This window comes from Spea bombifrons, chromosome 5 (genome assembly GCF_027358695.1).
Source record: "Spea bombifrons isolate aSpeBom1 chromosome 5, aSpeBom1.2.pri, whole genome shotgun sequence".
Taxonomy (NCBI): Eukaryota; Metazoa; Chordata; class Amphibia; order Anura; family Pelobatidae; genus Spea; species Spea bombifrons.
The window spans coordinates 64077659-64097503 of record NC_071091.1 but is presented as its reverse complement, the minus strand read 5'-3'; the positions used below and the strand labels follow the sequence as shown (position 1 = coordinate 64097503).

General features: G+C 38.8%; 1 protein-coding gene across 1 annotated transcript in view; it reads right to left on the bottom strand.

The window, feature by feature from the left end:
• Positions 1–19845, bottom strand: part of HIVEP1 (HIVEP zinc finger 1) — a 98085-nt gene that overhangs the window by 73270 nt on the left and 4970 nt on the right. The window contains exon 2 of the mRNA XM_053468244.1: positions 7306–7454. Coding sequence (XP_053324219.1) covers positions 7306–7345 — 40 coding nt within the window. The 5' untranslated portion in view covers positions 7346–7454. The remainder of the gene's footprint in view (positions 1–7305; positions 7455–19845) is intronic.

Sequence of the window (19845 nt, the reverse complement as noted above, 5' to 3'; positions counted from 1 at the left end):
CGTGTGTAAAACAAGATTTTTCAGCTTCTTCCTTTTTTATTAAACTGATTTTTTTTTTCCTTGAAGTGACTCAGTGGCTCACTTAGAGCTCTTTCTGAATAACAAATTAAATTTGTAGTTTTAACCTCCTTACTGAGGACACAGTTGTTAAACTTAAGGAAAACTGGAGAATAATAGTTAAGAAGAGCCGAGTTGCATTTCTTAACCTTTAGCCATGGTTAGATATACCTGGGCATGTGTAGAAACATGATGGCTAAGAAATAATTCCACGCTTTTTTTCAACTTAGTTACATAAGAGGTAATCATGTCACACGCACACACATCCTGTTCCTATGTCTCAATTAGGTCATAATACGTCATACCGTAACCATATTGTACTTTTGGTCCACATGCAGAGCCTGTTTTGCCACAAAGTAGGCATTGGGCTTGCACAGCCAATGAAACAACTGAAACAAATATAGACTTTGGTCAGGACATCAAGCCAAGCCAGTAGAATGAGGAAGACCATAGCAAATCGTGTTAAAACCTCATGATTTTCTGTTTTCAACAAACTAAGAAATGTTAGAAAATTCTTCTAGTAAATATTTCTTTAAAAGAGAAAAAAAATAAACATGGGAACTCTGCAGCATCAGTAGAAGATGCAAATAATCTACAAAACCCAAATAATGTTATTTTTCACACTTCAACAAAAATTGGATCTTTCAGTCTATTTTAGCATTCCTAAGACATAGCAACTGCATTCATTAAAGCTCCTTTTAATATAAGGGTTATTTCACATAAAGCTTTTATAAAAGGTCGACATCCAGACGAAAAGAAACTTGCATTAGACAATTTACAAAACATTTAGAACAACTAGCCTACCCATATATGATCCTGCTGCAGAGCATAAAAAACTGACAGGTATCCACAATGCCTAAATTGTTCCTGAAGTCTCTGGATGATTTCTAATGGCCAGTAGGGTAGATTACCAAATTCCACATAATATTAAGCAGCACAATTCAGGATGTCCCCTTGTGACAGATTATTACAGAGACTAAGCAGTAGTATATTGGACAAGAAGAGCAAATTCCATTATGAAGGACAATACATGCCTGAAAACTATAACTTAAGTGGTAGAAGGTTTTCTTGGATTTGTTCCTATGACTATAGGTTTAGTTTTGGTAGAAGTATAAACTGCTTTGTGTGCCCACTATGTAGGAGGTGAGAGTAGGTTCTCACCCTATTGAGCGTGTGCCTTGACGTGGCGGGTGAGCTTAATTATGCTTTGGCCAATTCATATATCCAAAACCTCTCATTTATATTATGTTTATATATTTGTTGCCAACTTTATTAGGGTGAGAAGCGCAGACAGTATTTTGTTTTTTGTATAGGTTTAGTTTTATTTACGCCTTGGCCTGTGTTCATTGTACCATAAAACATAACTAAGACAGAAATCCTTTAATACTGAAACACGGCAGTGGAATACTGAAACAAAACCAAGTCAAGGTGATTAAGGGGCACGTAGTTCCATCCATGGGGTCAACTTTTCCATAACAGCATAGTAATAGAAAAAATGTAGGTAAAATTGGTGAGTGTTACACTACTATGGAATATTTCATAATGGGAAGTCTTACCAAGGTAAAAAAAATTACCTTGGTGTTCTGAAGGGCTACCAGAACAAATTATTAAATAGGCCAAGGTAAAAGCGGGGTGGGTTCACAAAGCTGACTGCGCACGTAAATTCTTCCATATGGGTATATAGGGTTTCATGATGTGCTGGCTTCCCTCCATCGGCTGTATTGGTGGATCAGGTCATTAGCCTTTATGAGCATTCTTGGAGAAGGTTTCATTTTGAAAAAGAAGTACAGAGAAGCTTCCATGACGGGACTACATCAGCTTCCTATCTTTTAATCTGAATGCCACCAACAGTATACTTAGACCATTTGATTGCTAGTAAACTCTACACTATTTTTTTTTTAAATGGCCCTTGAGGACCAAGGACGTATCGCATACATCAAGGCCTTTTTTTCCCCCACCAGCAGTACTGAATCCTTGCTGGTGAATGGGAGATTAGGCTGTCAAATGACAGACAAGGCCAAAATGTGTGGCCTCGTCCTGTCAGATTCAATGTGACAGTACTCTAACAACAGGGAGCCATTACATTCAATGGGGATTTCAATACCTTGCCAGTGAAGTTGTTGCTGACATTGGGAATTCCCTTCGTGTGGCATGGACTTGTGGGGTGTAACATATACATTTATATACATACACACACACTATATATATACATATATATATATATACATACACACACACATACATACATATACACACACACACCCCCCGAAAGGGTCTCCTGACACAGCAAATCACTACATCAGCGTACGTGCAAGTATGCTGCAAAGCATACAATATATTATATCCCTATAAGAAATGTAAAGAAATCAGAATCAAGGATAAACTACCATTTATACATACATATATTATATTATATATATAGCTAAACATAAGTGGGTTTATTTTCTGAAATTTGCTTACTTTCCAGGCAAGAAGCCATCGGCATTGTGTGAAAAACACAAAGAAGTTAAAGTTATCACAAACTTTGGAAGACACTGGTGATAAAATGGCAGCCTACAAATTGTCAAAATGGTCCTAGTGAAAAATTCTGTGTTGCCTTCCTTTCTTAAATATACAGGTTTACGAGATTGTTAGAATCATTAAAAAAAAAGGCTTGAAAATGGTGATGCACAAATCAGGGCAAGTAAAATGAATATATTGTGGGTATTGAATTTTGCCATTTTTTTTAAATGTTATTCATACAAAGTAACATCATACATTAATGAGTAAGCTGGTTTGAGCAGGGCCCTCCTCACCTGTTGTTTCTTTAAGTCAAATTGTTATGTTATATACTACTTGTTATGTCCTGTCTACCCATTGTCAACAATACAGAATATGATGGCGGCTATACAACACAATACATAAAAATAATAATAATAATATGGTTTTAAAAGAAACTTCTTACTTGTTCTGGAAAAAAATATAAATATGTGTGTGTGACATAGTAAAAACATGAAAAGCCCTGGTCATTAAAGTGTTAAGTAGAGAAGAGTTCCACACTGAAACATTGCTTCCATTGCATAAAGACAGGGACGGTGAAGCAAACAGTTTGTTTTACAGATCTCTGAAAAGCAAATTTGGAGCATGACTGCTCATGTAACTGCAATATTCTTACTGTATCTCTTACAACAGACCAATCGTATTAAATCGCATCAGAAAGAATAGAAAATAAATAAGCGGAAAAAAATAAAACTTGATTGACGGTATCTAGAATGCAAGACACATTGAATATTTTGGGGAACGACGAAAAAGTTACAATTGTACACTGTATGTATAGTTTAAAAAGGCATAATAATAAGTTTTTTTCATATTTGTTTTTAAGTGCTTTACATATAAAGATTTATTGTTTAAATAGATGTAAAAAAAAAAAAAAAAAGGTACAGAATTAAAGTCACAAACACATCTCACCTATTCATCATATACAAGTTAAACCTATATTTATAAAAAAAACAAACAAATGCACATCATGTGAAACAGCTACGGCACGTGCCGTTAAAGAATATATACTCCATTAGAATTCTTGGAAGGGTAATGTGCCGGTGAATGATGGCGCAAACAATAGCGAATCAATTACAATGGTATAGAATTTGGATGGAGGAGGTGCGGGTGATTTAACTGACAGCACAAAAATCTATTTTGTAAATTATGCCACATTGTTGTGCAAATACCACGGCATGTGCTGCCTTTTGTTTTACTACATTTAGCCAAAATATCTTGTCAACGCAGTAAAATGCCATTAAGAAATGGTGCCAGGCATGGCAAGTTAACTCTTTAGGTACCACACCAATACAGTGTACTGTGGCGCATGTAAACGAAGTATCGGAAAGCATCATTAATCAAGGAAGTTTAACCTTTGGAGCGCCACAGCTAGGTTATCTGGTACAGTGAGGGGGTTTTTTATGCCGCTAAGGCTACAAAATAACGCTGCATAGCAATTGGCTAGAAGAAAAAAAAAAAAAAAAAAAAGGAGCAATAAAGTGCCTTTATAAACCAAAAATACAGTATATTGTTGTTTCTTTTTATTATTCTGTTATGTGTATGTTTGAAGAAGATACGATTATTTGTTTTTTCCATTTTTCTGCTTCAAAAGGTTCAATCTTCACGGGTGAACATCTACCTTAAAGTTCATGACTGGAAACAAAGTTACGCTGCACGATGACAAAAAGTAAGATGTGCACGGTCGCAATTTTCTAAACGTAAAGTGTAAACTAAAACTAAACGGAACTAGTAATATGCAAAGCTTCGAAAGTAATGTTAGCAAAAAGTTGGCTCCTGAGAGGTCTTATAAAGAAGCAAGGTGGCTAATTACTTATTGATTCATTTTCATAACAAGTATATAGCGTTATTAACCCTACAGCATTATTAACCCTACAGCTTGCATCTATAGTTCCTCTTGTTAACACAATGGATGTACAGACTGACAGAGTCAAACTCGATGGGTCAGTATATATTCCAAGGCTCTTTTTCTAACTAAATATGGACCTCCGACAATTACGAGCCTATCCCTACACATTCATCAGCCTATTTTTGTCTTTGGCTGCCACAGGCTTGGGGAAGTTGTAAAAAGCAAAGTATGAGCACATGCTTACTCCTTATCTAAAGAATCCTGGTATCTACAAGGTCTGCTCATACATTTATTTCAGATAAGCGGCCCGTGCCATTCTGTCCTCTGACGCAGCAGGAAACATGTAAATATCGGCACACCTGTGCTTAAGCATTTTATTTCTGGTAGTTTGTGTTTTGGCTAAATAAAGCCTATTTTGTTTCCAGCATTTCTGAACACTGTTTAGGTCTCAAAAATGGCTTGGGAGCAACTGCTGCGCTATAATTTGTGCAAGTGTAACAAGATATTATAATATAAAAGGGTTTGTTTGTCGTAGGCCAGTGTTCATGCACATACCCGAGAACTCTCAAACGTTTGACCCCAATCTCAGGGTAAAGAACAGGCTAAAGCTCAGGGATGTACTGTGACTTCATGATACCTGAGCACGCAGACTGGTAAGATCCTCAGTTGAAATACCTGTGGCTTAATTCAGAATTTCCTTATCCCTTGATAAGCCGTGGTTTTGGTTGGGGATGTTACTAGAACCATTTGACTGCCGCCATTACCGGAAATGTCCCTTTTTTTTTTTAAAGCTAAACACCATTTTCTTCTAGTAAGCAGCACTGTAGAGTCCTATGCGCATGGTCGGGCACAGGTGTACAGAATTGCACCATAACATACACATGCCAACAGGCTCCTATATCACACCATGGGCGGTGGGTTAAGCAGCTCTACAAGGAGTTTTATATTGAATCCAGAGTGTGTTCGGAGATCTCAGATTAAAAAAAATAAAAATAAATAAAAAATCTGATCCTTTAGCGTCTACTTGTTTTTAAGTCTTGTACTTTGTAATGTCTGACGCACCCATTGATGGACACCAAAGTTTAATCACTAATGCAGGAGTTTACTGGTGAATTGTATTTTCAACCCACCAACTTCAGAATGCATTGTGAAGAGTCCACTCCAGTGAGCTTTCTTTAGGTCTAGGTTTGCATGTACATAGGTAAGCCTGCGAAATTCATTACATCACCTCAAAGATATCGCTATGCATTATGTAGGACCAACACCAACAGAAACCTGGAGTGTAGGCCCCTAATAAATACAGAAAATGCAACGCTCGGAGAAGCTCTCCTCTAAATTCCTGCTTCGGTGAATAAACCTGGATTTGTAGATTTGACATTTTCCAGAAGAAAAATAAAATAACCCCGTGGAAGCTTTCACAGCTAAGTGGTAAACCTTATGATGTCAGAAATTTGAAATGAAGGTAGACAATGTTAAGTGAAAAATGGCTCTTCTTAAGATTTAACTTTGTAAACACAAACTTTTCAGAAAAGCCACAGACGAAGTTCCAATAATAATAAAAGTTAAAGTAAAACTATATTTATAATGGTACCTTTTCAAAAGTACCATTCCGGTAATACCCTCAATGTGCTAGCTAGGCCTTTGAAAGGAAGGAGAGAAGCTAAGATCAGAAGTTGTTGGAAGCTCTGATCAATATAAAGACACACAAGTAAAAAGCCACTTCAACAAATAGATGTTTCAAGCTGGGAATAAAAATGGCGGAAGACCTTGGTATGTTTACTTATCTAGTACATCAAAATTACAGGTATCCAAGGGACTCTTTACAAACAATATGCAAATCAAACGCATGTTTAAATTCCCCCACTGTATAAACCTTAACCATTTCTACTGGAAGGCACCTTCTCATTAATACCTTAATATACACACACAGGTATGCACATGCAAGAACATTTATAAAGACTCGAGTGTGGTGCTACATTAAAATAACACATTGAATTACAAGGCAAACAACATGCAGGTATATCTTATTCTGCAGTGGATGGTTAACAGACAAAACGTGAAGAATTCTTATAAACCTAGTGTTTTGCTCAGATGCTAAGCTCCTCCAGACTGTGATTCCCTCTACGACACTGTTTGCACATTATGTCATCTCAGAGACAATGTGGTTTCGAAAACCGACAACATATTTAATTCAATTCATACGCCAAAGAGTGGCATTCAAGCTCTGCTGAGACTAAAAACAAAGAAATGGACCATTCAGTCCGAGGGACCTCCTGACATATACTAACCCTAATGAGACCAGCCTCCTAAATGAAAGTTGCATATCTACAAGGGGAATGACCCTTGTCCCCACGTTGACCTACAATGTTAACCACTCTGCTGTCACGGAGGCCTTTTCTCGCTGCCATTTACTGCGCTGTAGGCTTTCATAAGAGGGAAAAGGTTAAGCTGTATATGGTTTCTGCAGTCAATAAAACTTAAGGTATAGTAACCAGCAGTGAACTTGAACAGCATCGATACTAAGCCATTCTGTAAGAAAGCCAAGACAAAGGATACACCATGTTCATCCTCTGGGGGTCAACATTATACTTTCCCATCATCAGCCTCAACCTTTTTTTTCAGATCATGAAATATAATAAGAGCCGGGAAATCAGCCTTCCATCATTACTTCATCTAGGACAAGATCACGGCTTTGCACAATGACATGTAGCATAGCTCATTGTCAGCACTGCCACTCACAGCCACCTTCACTAGGTAAACAGCTGCATGGAATATTCCAAAAACAGACAAAAAGAAAATGCCACAAATATATGAAAAACAAACACCAGACACAATGCTAAACACAAGGAAACCAAACTGCTAACCTCTCAGGTTTTTGGGGTGGATTTGTTTTGTCCGAGGCATGATCCTCCTCCTGCTGATAATGCCTGGCTTTTCCTTCTCAAAAATGGAGAGCGGTGCAGAGGGAGAGGAACCTCCATATACCCACCAAGTGCATCAGTCAATCCAGCAGCTAAACAAGGGAAGGAGAAAAAAAAAACATGAGGGAAGACAAGACTAAAGAAGCCTGAATGTACCGGGGCCCTGGGACTCTGCTCCCCTCCCACACTCCTCTCCTCTAACCCCCCTCCTTATTCTCCCCACCACCTCTAAATATACAGCCCAACGTGCGAGCTGCAAAACATATTAAAAAGATTGCACAGAAAAGAAAGTAATCTGGTACTGTTAAAAATATTAAGGAAGGAGGGGGCTATTGGGAATACTAGATGGAGTATCTCTCTCATACACACACACACACCTCCTTCAGGGCATTGCAAAACAAAACAGCATCATCTTGCACATGAAAATCTTGCTGGCTGCTCGCCTCTGGATCATTCATGGTTTTATGAATCACATGCAATGTGCACATCCCACAAATGTGCCTGCTTTACAAATCGGGATGCCTGCTTGTCCTATTGCAACACTGCAAGCAAGTATACTGGGGAGGGAGAAGAGAGGAAGGGAGGGAAAGGCGAGAAGGAGGAGGGAAGGGGGGGTAGAGAGACTGGGGTGACAGTGGAGAGGGAAAGAAGATGAGAGAGCGAGAGAGCTTGCTAGCCTTTGAATAAGAACAGGCATGCAGCAATTCAAGTGGCACTTCCACACAGACCCAGCCAGGCTCACCAGCAGAGAGGTGGGATTAGAAGTGTAGAAGGGGAGGAGGACAATTATATCATCATTACCACACTGAAATGTGACCTTCACGGTGCTTGGCGGTTTCATTTGTTATTTTGTCCAATTACTTATTGCTTTATTTGCAGGTATATCACGGCTGGGAATTGATTGCCCATATCAGGAATTTTGGTATAATAATATTGACTTGTATGTCTGTAGTGTAACAGATACAAGTTTCCATTGTTATTCCTCTAAATGTAGAAGGTGGGGATGTGCTAACACATTGTTTCTTTGTTATGTGTCAAGTTGCAGCAGTGGAATACACAATTCGATATACACACACCTCTGTAACTTCTATCTCTAGAACGCCAGTATAGCAAGGGTTAAGAGCATCCCCTGGCAGAGAGGAGGGGAGGTAAATGTTTGTGCGGAGAGCAGGCAGGATGCCATAAGAGCAGACTGGCAGCCTGAAGGAGGGTGGGTTTTGTTTTTTTTTACAAGGGCTGGGGACAGATAAAGGAATGGGGTGGGAAAGTAGATTAAAGCTTGATCCATGTACTTGACAGGTCGGAAAGAACAAGAGGGAATGGTTGGATAATGTGCTGCAAAAAAGGGGAAGGAACCAACAGTAGAAAAAAAAAAATGTATGAATGAATCTGGGAGGAGCTTGGGGAAACCCCTATGCAACACACAGAGACTTACAGGAACCCAGAGCAGTAGAGCCGTGCGAAGAAGCAGTGTGCTTACTGCTGCCCCCACCCCTGCTGATATCACCTGGTCACATACATATATCGGCAAAGGGCTATATTACACAATGTATTGTGTAACACATCTTAACATTACACCATTTCATTTTAAATAAAAACATAGTGATTACTATTTGACAGTGTGATACATTTTGTCTAAAGCTGCAATCGTGACACCAGTATTTTTCTTTTGGGACAGGGGTGTCATTGTGTCTCTGTGTATCCCTCCCTCTCCATTTCTGGCCCTGTGTCATTCCCCCGACCACTCTTCGAGTCTCTAAAACCCCTTTCCAAAGACAACCATTCTTTATCCTTTGTTGGGTTTCCAAATGGCAACTTTCCAAACAGAAAGAAATCAGCGAAATTACTTCATTTTAATTAGCATAAATATATTTACACAAGCCATACACAGAGTCCATCCACTTTACAGTGAAATTTTGCCATAATTCCATTCTGCATTGCAGCTCTACTGCATAAAATCAACTTCTATTACAGCCTAAGATTCTGCACTAGAATATATGAAACTAGTAAGCAGGCTATACAATAGTAATATGTATATACTTTTTAATATTCACATTAAGGCGCCTAATACAGTCTAGGTAACATAGGATTATTCTGCATAAATTGTGAAGAAAGCCCAAATCCTTGCCGAACTAAGATTAAATTACCAAGTAACACGTGGATAGACTGCAAAAAGGGTTGCATAAGACACCATATAACTGGCGCTCAGCACAGAGGTCATCAGAGGTATATGATTGAGGAGCTTGGTGCGCTGCCTTGGGTCAGGCCTAGGGCCGCACTCCATCGTACTTACCATACTCATTTGCGATGCTCCTCACCCTCACATTACCTTTAACTATTGGGTGCCCACATTGGCCATTTTTTTCCAGAATATACATGCATGTCACATGTTGCTGACCAGCACATCTAAAAGTACTACCACTCAATATGTGGGGAGTAACTTATACCATACTGTGGTTTATAGCACTTTACAAATACTGGTCATCAACATGTGAAACACAGCCTGGAGTAAAAAAACAAAAGAAGTGGTTGATGTAGCTGAATTACTTTAAGGGTTACCAACTTTTGTTAAATACAGCACCAAATGCTTCTTACTTGCTTAAGCGAACCACTGCCCCTCGGTCCAAGGCCAAAAACAACAAAAACGTATATATTGTGCACACAAAAATGTAGCCAATTTTCATTTTGTTGCTTGTAATGACTTTGAGAGGTAATCCTTTCCCGTGCTTGTATCTTGCGAACAACCAATGTTCTTTAAAACAAAAACGAAACAGCATTTGGCCTGTTACAGCAATTAAGTGTGATCTCAAGTAATTAAACAAGTAATTGTGTTTTGAATAAAGTAAAAGAAGTCACTTGTATATGTTATAAAGCAATGAGTATCTCCTAGATTAACCCCTTAAGGACAATGGGCGGTCCCTAAACCCATTGAAAACAATGCATTTTGAGCCCGTCCATGTACGGGCTTTGTCATTAAGGGGTTAAACACAACCTTCCTCTAGATTGGTGCCTAGAAAACGCTCTACGTGAATGGTTCTCCATTCATGACAAAAGCAAATTATCTGGGCCAGAAGATTTTTCTGGGTCATTGGACGGCCACTAACATTCAATATACATATAAAAAAGTGCAATACATGTCATACACTTAGCGAGAGCGAGGTAGATAAATGGAACATCAGAAGTGTTAGAGGCTTATACAGTGGGGGGAATTTAAATATGCGATAGACATAAAGCCATTCCCACTCTAAGACAAGATCAAGGACTATCCATCAGGAAAAACGGGCAGACTAGATGGGCCGAATGGTAGCTAAACAACTAACACATCCTACGCTTCTATACAACGTATAACCCAACCTGAAAATGCAGTAAATTCACTAAGGTACTTTTCCCCACTGCTTCTCTACAACCTCTGTTGTGTGTCTTGAGGCATATTGAAGAAGCAGGCAAGAGGAGACCAAATGACAGCCACGTACAATAATTTCCTCCTTTCCTCTCAGCCGTGATGGTATTTTTTCAAGGGCAGTGAGAGGAGACTGCCTCATTCCTAGCTCTATGCGTGGTGTTTGACAATGGGAGGGCACAGCGTGGAGAGGCAAGCATTAACCCATAAACTCCTGCATGTTATTCAACTATAGGCACGCCAGGAGACACTAAACGTGTTAATCCTGTTAGGCCTAAAAGGGCAAAAAACAAACAAAATGCAACAGCTATTTCTACCGCAAGAAAGAGTTTCTTCTTCTTTATCGCCAATTATTAAGAGTCAGCGTTATGCTTTGTTGACCTTATAGTTGAATTTGAATTTCCATCCAAGATTCTCTCATAGGCAAAGGTGAATGTTGTCAAGTAGAAAATACAATACAGCAAACACTTCTTGTTTAGCAATGTGTTCTACAAGAATGTAAAATACACTGGGTGGATAACTTTCTCAAACTAGCACTCATGTCCAAGGGCCATATATAACGTGACATAACAGCAGGGATTGTATTCATTAAACTTAAATAGTATTTCCAAGACTAAACAAAAGGAAAATAACAGGAGGGCCAGATGAATGCTGGCACTAAAAAAAGAACGAATTGCCAAAGCCAACCAATTTCATTTAGTTATCAAAAACGCTAAGATCAGTAAATACGTAAAATTGGGTATGTAATGCTATGTTTATTTATAACGTTAACGCCATCTTTAATAAGAAAAAGCCAAGAAGTGGAAAAATATATGTGACAGAATGACCTGTCATACAGGGCCCCCAAGGTACTCAGAGATGGATCCAGCCTGGCTGTCAAAAAAAAAAAAAAAAAAAATATACCACAGGCAGGTATTCCATTGTTTAACTAATCCCAATATTAAGATTGCTGCCAGGGGAATTGAAGGTTGGGCTGTATACATGTATCTGTTTATCTACGTTAATGCAGTTCTGTGGATATATGAGGCTATGTTTTACAACAATAAACTGTTCATTCCTGCTGTACTCAATTCAAGGTAGTTGTGTCTACTTATTGGGTACACATAGCAGGGTTCCAAGGTGCGCATGCTGGCTGGTGCTGGAAGTTATTCCGGGCACAACAGGAGGATACATCTGGGTGATCTCTGGGAGTGACTACAGCTCTCTTGGTGAATCCGTTACAATATAAGAAACAGAAAATGGGTTAGTGTATATATATAAAAAAATAAATTACCTTATTTCCCCGTGTATAAGACGCACGAGGGGGGAATTTTTAGAAAAATTTGGAGTCTAAAAATTGAGTGTGTCTTAAACAGTGGTGGTAGATTTTTTTTTTTTTTTTAAACTAAAAGGGGACCTGCTGCTTACCTGTTTTGCCCAGCAGCATCTCTTGAGCCGCCGCGGCTGCACAGGAACCCAGTGGTGTCATGTGAATGCACATTGTATCACATGACTCCGCTCAGTTCCTGTTCCTGCTCGAGCAAGGCAGAGGGGAAACAGCGGCCCCCACGGAAGTCTGCGAGCGGCAGAAGATCTGCAGTTCAGGTAAGGTGAGGGAGTGTATGTATATATATATATATATACACATATACATATGTGTATGTGTTAGCATGGATCCGTGTGTAGGGGGCACAGGGAGGCTGAAAGTGATGTGCATGTACTGGCTGCCTGAGCATGATAGGAGTGCCATTGCTAACAATTACTATCATGCCCAGGCAGCCAGTAAAATAACTTTATGTAATATAGTTTTTTACATTTCGGCCCCCAAAAATAGGGGTGCGTCTTATACTTGGGGAAATACAGTATAGTGCTAAATTTAAGTAGTCTTATCATAATAGCAGCTAACAAGAATGGTTCAATTAGCAGGGCCACTTTTATCTGGCCACTTAGATAACATCTACTGGTTCCTTGTTTGATAGTAGGCAGTTTTGTTTCACACTAATTTAGCAGAAAGTCACTTTTACAAGAGCGCATGTTGTGATTTGTCAATGTGGCCTCCCTGATCAAATAAAAAAAAAATAGCAACATGGATTTGTCAGCTTTTATTTTATACTTAATTACAAATTTAAAAAGTTTCCACTACATGTTAAGATGTTCTATCATGTCCTCATGGTGCCCTCAGGACACGCTTTCCTTGACAACACTCCAAAAGAAAGCATTGGAAGTTGTTGCAGAAGGAATCAAGCTTTGATTGTAAGGATTATATGGATGGTAACAAAGTGGTAAAAAGACAAAGATTTATTAATTACATAGACAATAGTTGTCCAGTCTGAAGACCATGGGCTTGATTTGCTTTTAATGGAATCTGTACATCTAAAAACATAATTAAAGAAAAACAAGAGTCACAAGGTACTTCTATATACCCAATATGTCTGTTATATTCTCCCAAGTAGGATCAGAAAACTCAATATGCGGTATCTCCTGTAATTAAGTAACATATCTATACCTAAAATCAACTGGCATATTAGTGGCCTTAGGCCTTAAAGTTAGGAACATTTCATTAAACAACTGTTCCTGAATTGGTACCTAGCGGGAGAAACCTGGAGAACACTGTGAAACTACCCGACACGTGTTTCGCCAATATGGCTTCATCAGAGGCTCAAAAAGTAGAAGTTATATATGTAGCTAATGCTAATGGAATCTAGTAAATAAAGCAACACAAGCTCTACTTTCTGGAATGTTGTGCTTGTATTGTTGTTGTGAACAATGTTGTCTGTGCAAATGTTAAAACAGACATCAACATGATGGCTCCAACAATGAATCAGAACATCTTTCCATTTAGAAGAAACAAAAAGAAAACCAAAACATGATTGGACAACAAACATGACAACAATAAGAATATTTAAAAAAAAAATACCGTATTTACTCTATTATAAGACAAGGGTTTTTTTTTTATTTTTGTTTTTTTAGAGCAAATGCTCTGAAAAATAACTATAGTCTTATATTCGAGGTTGTCTTCTAATCAGACCTCAAACAGAGGTCTGACTACAAGACTAAAATCCAGATGCCCCGCATATTGGGGGTTAAAGAATATCAGGGAGGCAGAGTAGCATATCGGGGTTAAAAAGGAATATCAGGGAGGCAGAGTGGCATATAGGGGTTTAAAAGTAATATCAGGGAGGCAGAGTGGCATATAAGGGGTTTAAAGGCATATCTGGGGGGCAGATGTGCATAACTGGGGACAGGTTGGCAAATGAAAGGAAATAAAAACAAAATATGCATTTTTCTCAATCATAGTGTTTATTAAACATGGAAAAATAGTTTACATGCAAATTAATATTTACCATTAAAAAAACGTTTTTCTTCTAGGGTAGTCTTATATTCAGGATTTTTTCCCAAATTAATATTCAAATTTTGGGGGTCGTCTTATAATCGAAAAATACAGTAATATTCATAACATAATAAAGGAAGTTATTCTGTGATCATAAATTTCAGCCTATCAGTGCAGTTAAGTTTTTGTCTTCTCAGAAAACTATGGTTGTCTTCCATTGTACAGAAAGAAAAAATAAATAAAGCGTGAATAGTGCTCTCCATGGGTTTAAGACCACAGAGATGCTAGATCTCCAATGCTCTTTTTCTGAGGTTGCTCCAAGGGGATATGCAGCCCATTCCTTCCCTCCTAGACCAAAGACAAAAGGATGGTCGAATCTTCTAAGGTCTCCTCCAAGAAGGCGACCCATTTAAGTCTTCTTATGTCGTGTCTTTGGATACCCGGGTCCACTGTGGAATTTTCAAGGGTGACCAAAAATGTAAATTCTGAATCCATAAATCAAATTCAAACCACACCTGCCCCAAAGGTGAAGTGTTGAAGTGCCTATTTCCGGCCCCAGCCCATGGCTGGTTTTATACAAATTTCTCTTCTCCCACACCACCAGCCAAAGGCCAGGGCATATTTAAAAATGGAGAAATAATACAAATACCAGAGAAAGAATCAGGTCCCAGGCTCCATGAGCCTACCTGGCCTAAAGGCCAAGCTTTCTCTCTTTCCTGGTACTCACTTAATCTTAGCTAAAAGGTCAAAAATTAATACTTTACAGTTAACCTCGATTAAAGACAAGGCCTAGTGTCCCAGCTAGCCTTACCAGTAAAAACCACACATAAAAGTACTTTACAGAGAACTGCAGAGGAACCCATCCTCTATAGTCTGTTTCACACTACCATGTGGGGGAAATCTGCAGTATCCCCTATGCATTTGCAAAGGTGACCACATGGACATTAAGGGAGCACTCAGCTCTCACATTCATCAAACCGCATACTATGGCTGAAGTGTTACTGGACAGGGCTTGGGCATTCAACTATGCTAGGAATGCTATTCGTAACACCATAGATAAATATTAAAGCAGAGATAGTGAAATAGAATCTTAACTGATATCTGTAATTTAACCATCTGAGTGCTGTGTATAATGTAGAAATTCACTGCGTTATACAGGAACTTTCTGGAAAGAAAGGTTGGGTGAACCACTTTCTGGAAGGTACAAAGGATTCTGGGATAACTAGTAAGGGGTTGCAACAGTTGTCTGTGTAAGGAGAGCACAGTGAACAGAAGTGTTCTGGGTCAGGAGACTCCTAAGGAAGCTGCGCAAGATGGCGTTCAGGAGAATGCTGTGAGCTGAGAGAGGCTTCCCAAGGATGAAGGCCCATGGAGGAGGAGGAATTGAAAGAACTACATCATTTTAATGCTTAGCCGTTTTATAACCTGTAACGGTGACCTAGTTCAATATACATTTTTCTATATACTTTTCTTTGCGCTTCATTCGTCACACATTCCATGAAGAACAAACCTTGTAAGATCATCTTTGCTCACAGTGTTGGGACTCATATTTCCTCTTTGGTGGCCAGTCCAATTTTCAAAGTAGCTATAGGTGACATTCTTAAAAATAGCTTATACTAGAGAAGCCTTTTTTATTATTATTATAAAATCAAAAATTTTGTCTAAATGTATAATCCAATGTCCCTGACACTGTGTACTTTAATATGAATTCTTTCAAAATTAAAATTTACCAGACACAGAAGAGGCTGTAGTTCTTGTCATTGATTGGCTGCCGTTAGCAGTTAATTAGTGCCAGGCCCATGTTCCCATTAAAATCAATGGCAGCACTTTTCACACATGTGCACTGGGGTCTGAACAGACGCCTGCATGCAGCATTGGAGGATAGTAGATCACGTGCAGGGAGATGTGTTCAGCCAAACATATCTCCTGCAGGGCATTTAACTGTAGGTAATGGAAAACGGACAACACAAAGGGACCACAGCTATCATATGCATTAAAGTAGGTGTGATGGCTGGTGTGTCCCATTTAAAGCTCCCAATCATTTATCCAACAAATGGGATGCTACACACAGATTGACAATTAGGTAGTATGCCGGCCCCACAATGAAACAGGGGTGTAGAACTTAGTCAATAACATGATTTTTTTTTCCCCTCTTAAATATGCTGGGATATTTTTAATCTGGAAAAACACACGTGCAACACGGGCTGGGGATTCTTTCACATCTGCTTTGCTTTGGAAATAATTTACTTAGTAACAAACTGGCCAGGCACAATACTCTTACTAAATTCCAACATTCTCTATCACACGTCTTAGATTTTTTTCTCTGTATTTTGTATAAAAAGGTATACCTTGCTGCGATTCATTATTGGCTTGCTTAAATAACTGACCATCCCCAAAGTGTGAGCATTCCCACAAAAAATGTTTTTCATTTAAAAAAAAAACAAAAAAAACCTTGACTGTGAAGATGGAACGTTCCCTTAACGTTTCTCCAAGTTTATGCTGTTAGTGTATTAATCATTCTGCATTGCTTTCCATGCGTTGACACTGATATACGAGTTTTGAAAACACACAGGCAAATATACACACAGCCAGTGGGAAGAATACTGCTGACTGTAGCGTTGGGCTACATTGAGGTGCAGTGAGGAAGATCTGTGAAATATGACAACGGAGAAAAGAGAAGAAAAAAAAAATACCCAACAACTAAATTAGCCGCAGCAACAGCAAATAAATAGATAACGGGAGAGTGGGAGTCTAATTTAAAGAACAAAAAAAAAAAAGTTGCTAAAGTTATAACAAGAAATACTATTACTAGACAGGATATATTTAAACATTTAACAGGGGACATTCAGATGTTACAATGTTCAAAATTGATATGATCACAAAACTACATAAAAATGTAACCAAAGGTAATTGCTAAAAATTTGGTTAAAAAAAAAAACAAAAAAACCTATATTTTGGTGCTGGAAAAGCAAAAAAGATTGAATTACAGAAGATTTAATATACGTCTACTTAGAAGATGGACACGGCTCTCGTCATTTCTATTTCCTCATATTCTAGTCTGCATTTAGAAGAGGATTTCTTTGTGGCATGCAATTTTTCTCCAGAGATAGGAAATTGGTCCTAAACCTCAACTCTGATCAAAAACAAGTTACGAAAAGCCCCAAATTATTGATCACATTTCACTAAGCTCTAGATGTGGCTAAACACACATGGTTGGGAAATATTCACTACTATCGGAGGCCCTTTATATTGTATAGCCATGTCAATGAAGAAACCACAATAAGCCAGTCTAACAAATAGTATATATGTTTTTTAATTCAAACAATGCCATTCCACCTACTACAGAATAACTCATTTAAAGCACCATTCCTACCATTGTTCTTTACCCATAAAAATAATAAAAAAGTTTGTCCAATTCATTCAGGGAATGATTAATTATCATGTGATGCAAAAAACAGACACTGATAGGTTGTTGATAATAAAACTGAAAAAAAATCTTTTAAAAGTATTTCTTAAACAATTAAGAGTTAAGGTTTGGTCTGACTGTATATTCCTGGATAGGATGGAGTTTATTTGCAGAGTTAAAGCTATTCATTATGAAGGCCCAACCTTGGTGACTTTCCTCTCCATAGCTGGTCCTGTATAAAGCATCACGAAAATTACGCATTTTGGTGGGCCCTCTTAGTACAAGACAGCGAAGCGCAAATAATGTAAGAACCCACATGTCGTAGGCTATGAAATGTCAATGTATTTGATGGACAGGACTATGCTCACAGTCCATTAAGAAAGCACAGGATTTCCCTTTGCAGATTTTCCACCTTAGGCTGTTTATCGTTTCTCATATGAGCACAGCCTATATCACACCTCTGTACATCCCAACCCCAGACTTCTCAATAATAAGGTTCTGCTGAAGCAAAAGAAGATGCCCCAGCAAACCACAGGTTGCAGAGCTATATATGGCCTGCCTAAAAAAAAAAGAAAGAAAAAAATCTAATATATATAAGCGGATATTAAATTCTGCACAGCAAGAACGAACACTCGAGACATATGGATAGCCGATAAAATTGCATTGTGCAGCAAAGAATAACAAGCAAGTTCTTGCAAGTGAGTTATACTATCACTATATGATTACAAGTTTGGTGGTAAATTACTAGCTACGTGGCATCCCCGTGCACTGTATAAATTATTCAAGAACCTGAACTCACCCTTGAAATGTATTATTGTTAGGAATTACTGGTAGTAAGATGTGCTCTTCCGAGGGATTGACAAGCACAGGTAACGTGCATCTCAGAGACTGCACAAACACAAAGGAGCAGACAAGACACGACATATACACTATAATTTCACACTGTATCGGGAGCTTCAGAATGAAGTGCTCACAGTCGCACCAGTGTTGCCGTCATTAATAAAGGGGCACATTATTATCGGTGTGGCTTTCACCCCCAGAAAACTAGAGCTACAGTATTATTATATTTTGTTATAACTGTGCCCTTAAGTGCTCAGAATCATAGTAGAACTATACACTTAATAATAAAAAAAAGGATATAACCTAGCACTAATAATTAACAATTATTGAATGAATATTGTTGAATGAAGTCTTATTTTAGAAAGCTGTCTAGACAGCTTTGAAGCTTTATATCTTTAAATAAAAACTCACACGGTGAAGGTAGTGACTCTGCACTATGGATTTTTTATTTGCTTTCAAATTTATTATTTGTACGAAGTCCCTGAGAACCCCTGTCCAGCAGGGAGAGAATCCAAAAAGGAATTCCTCTGTGCCGTGTACTTAAGAAGATACACCGATCAGCCATAATGACCACCTGCCTAGTATTGCCTATGTCCCCCTTTTGCTGCCGAAACAGCCCTGACCGTCGAGGCATGGACTCCACTAGACCTCTGAAGGTGGGCTGAGGTATCTGGCACCAAGACGTTAGCAGCAGATCCTTTAAGTTGGAAGATGGGGCCTCCATGGATGCATCATGGTGCCGTGTGTTCTCCAGGTAAGCGACGAACACGCACCCAGCCATCCAAGTGATGTATCAGACCAGGCTACCTTCTTCCATTGCTCCGTGGTCCAGTTCATATGATCACATGTCCATTGTATTGTGCTTTCGCCAGTGGCCTGGGGTCAGCATGGGCACCCTGATGGGTATGGAGCTGCGTAGTCAGACCAAACAAACTGGGATGAATTGTGTGTTCCGACACTTTTTTTAATATCAGAATCAGCATTACGTTTTTCATCAATCACAGCTACAGTAGCTTGTCTCTTGGATTTGACCACATGGGCCAGCCTTCACCCCCCCATGCGCATCAATGAGCCTTGGACTCCATTGACCCCGTCGCCAGTTCACCGCTTTTCCTTCCTTGGACCACTTTTCATAGTTACTGACCACTGCAGACCAGGAACACCACACAAAAACTGCCGTTTTGGAGATGCTCTGACGCTAACCATTGTCTAGCCATCACAATTTGGCCCTTGTCAAAGTTGCTCAGATCCTTACACTTGCCCATTTTTCCTGCTTCGCTCACATCAACTTTGAGGACAAAATGCTCACTCGCTACCTAATATATCTCATCCACTGACAGGTGCCATGATAACAAGATTATTAGCGTTATTCACTTCACCTGTCAGTGGTCAATGTTAAGGCTGATCCGTGTACACGGGAGTTCTGAATGTTCCAGTAATGTTTGTCTTTCATTAAATATAGCATTAAACAGCATAAATAATATATTTTCTCACAATCTAAACATTTAAATATTTTGTTAGGCTTAT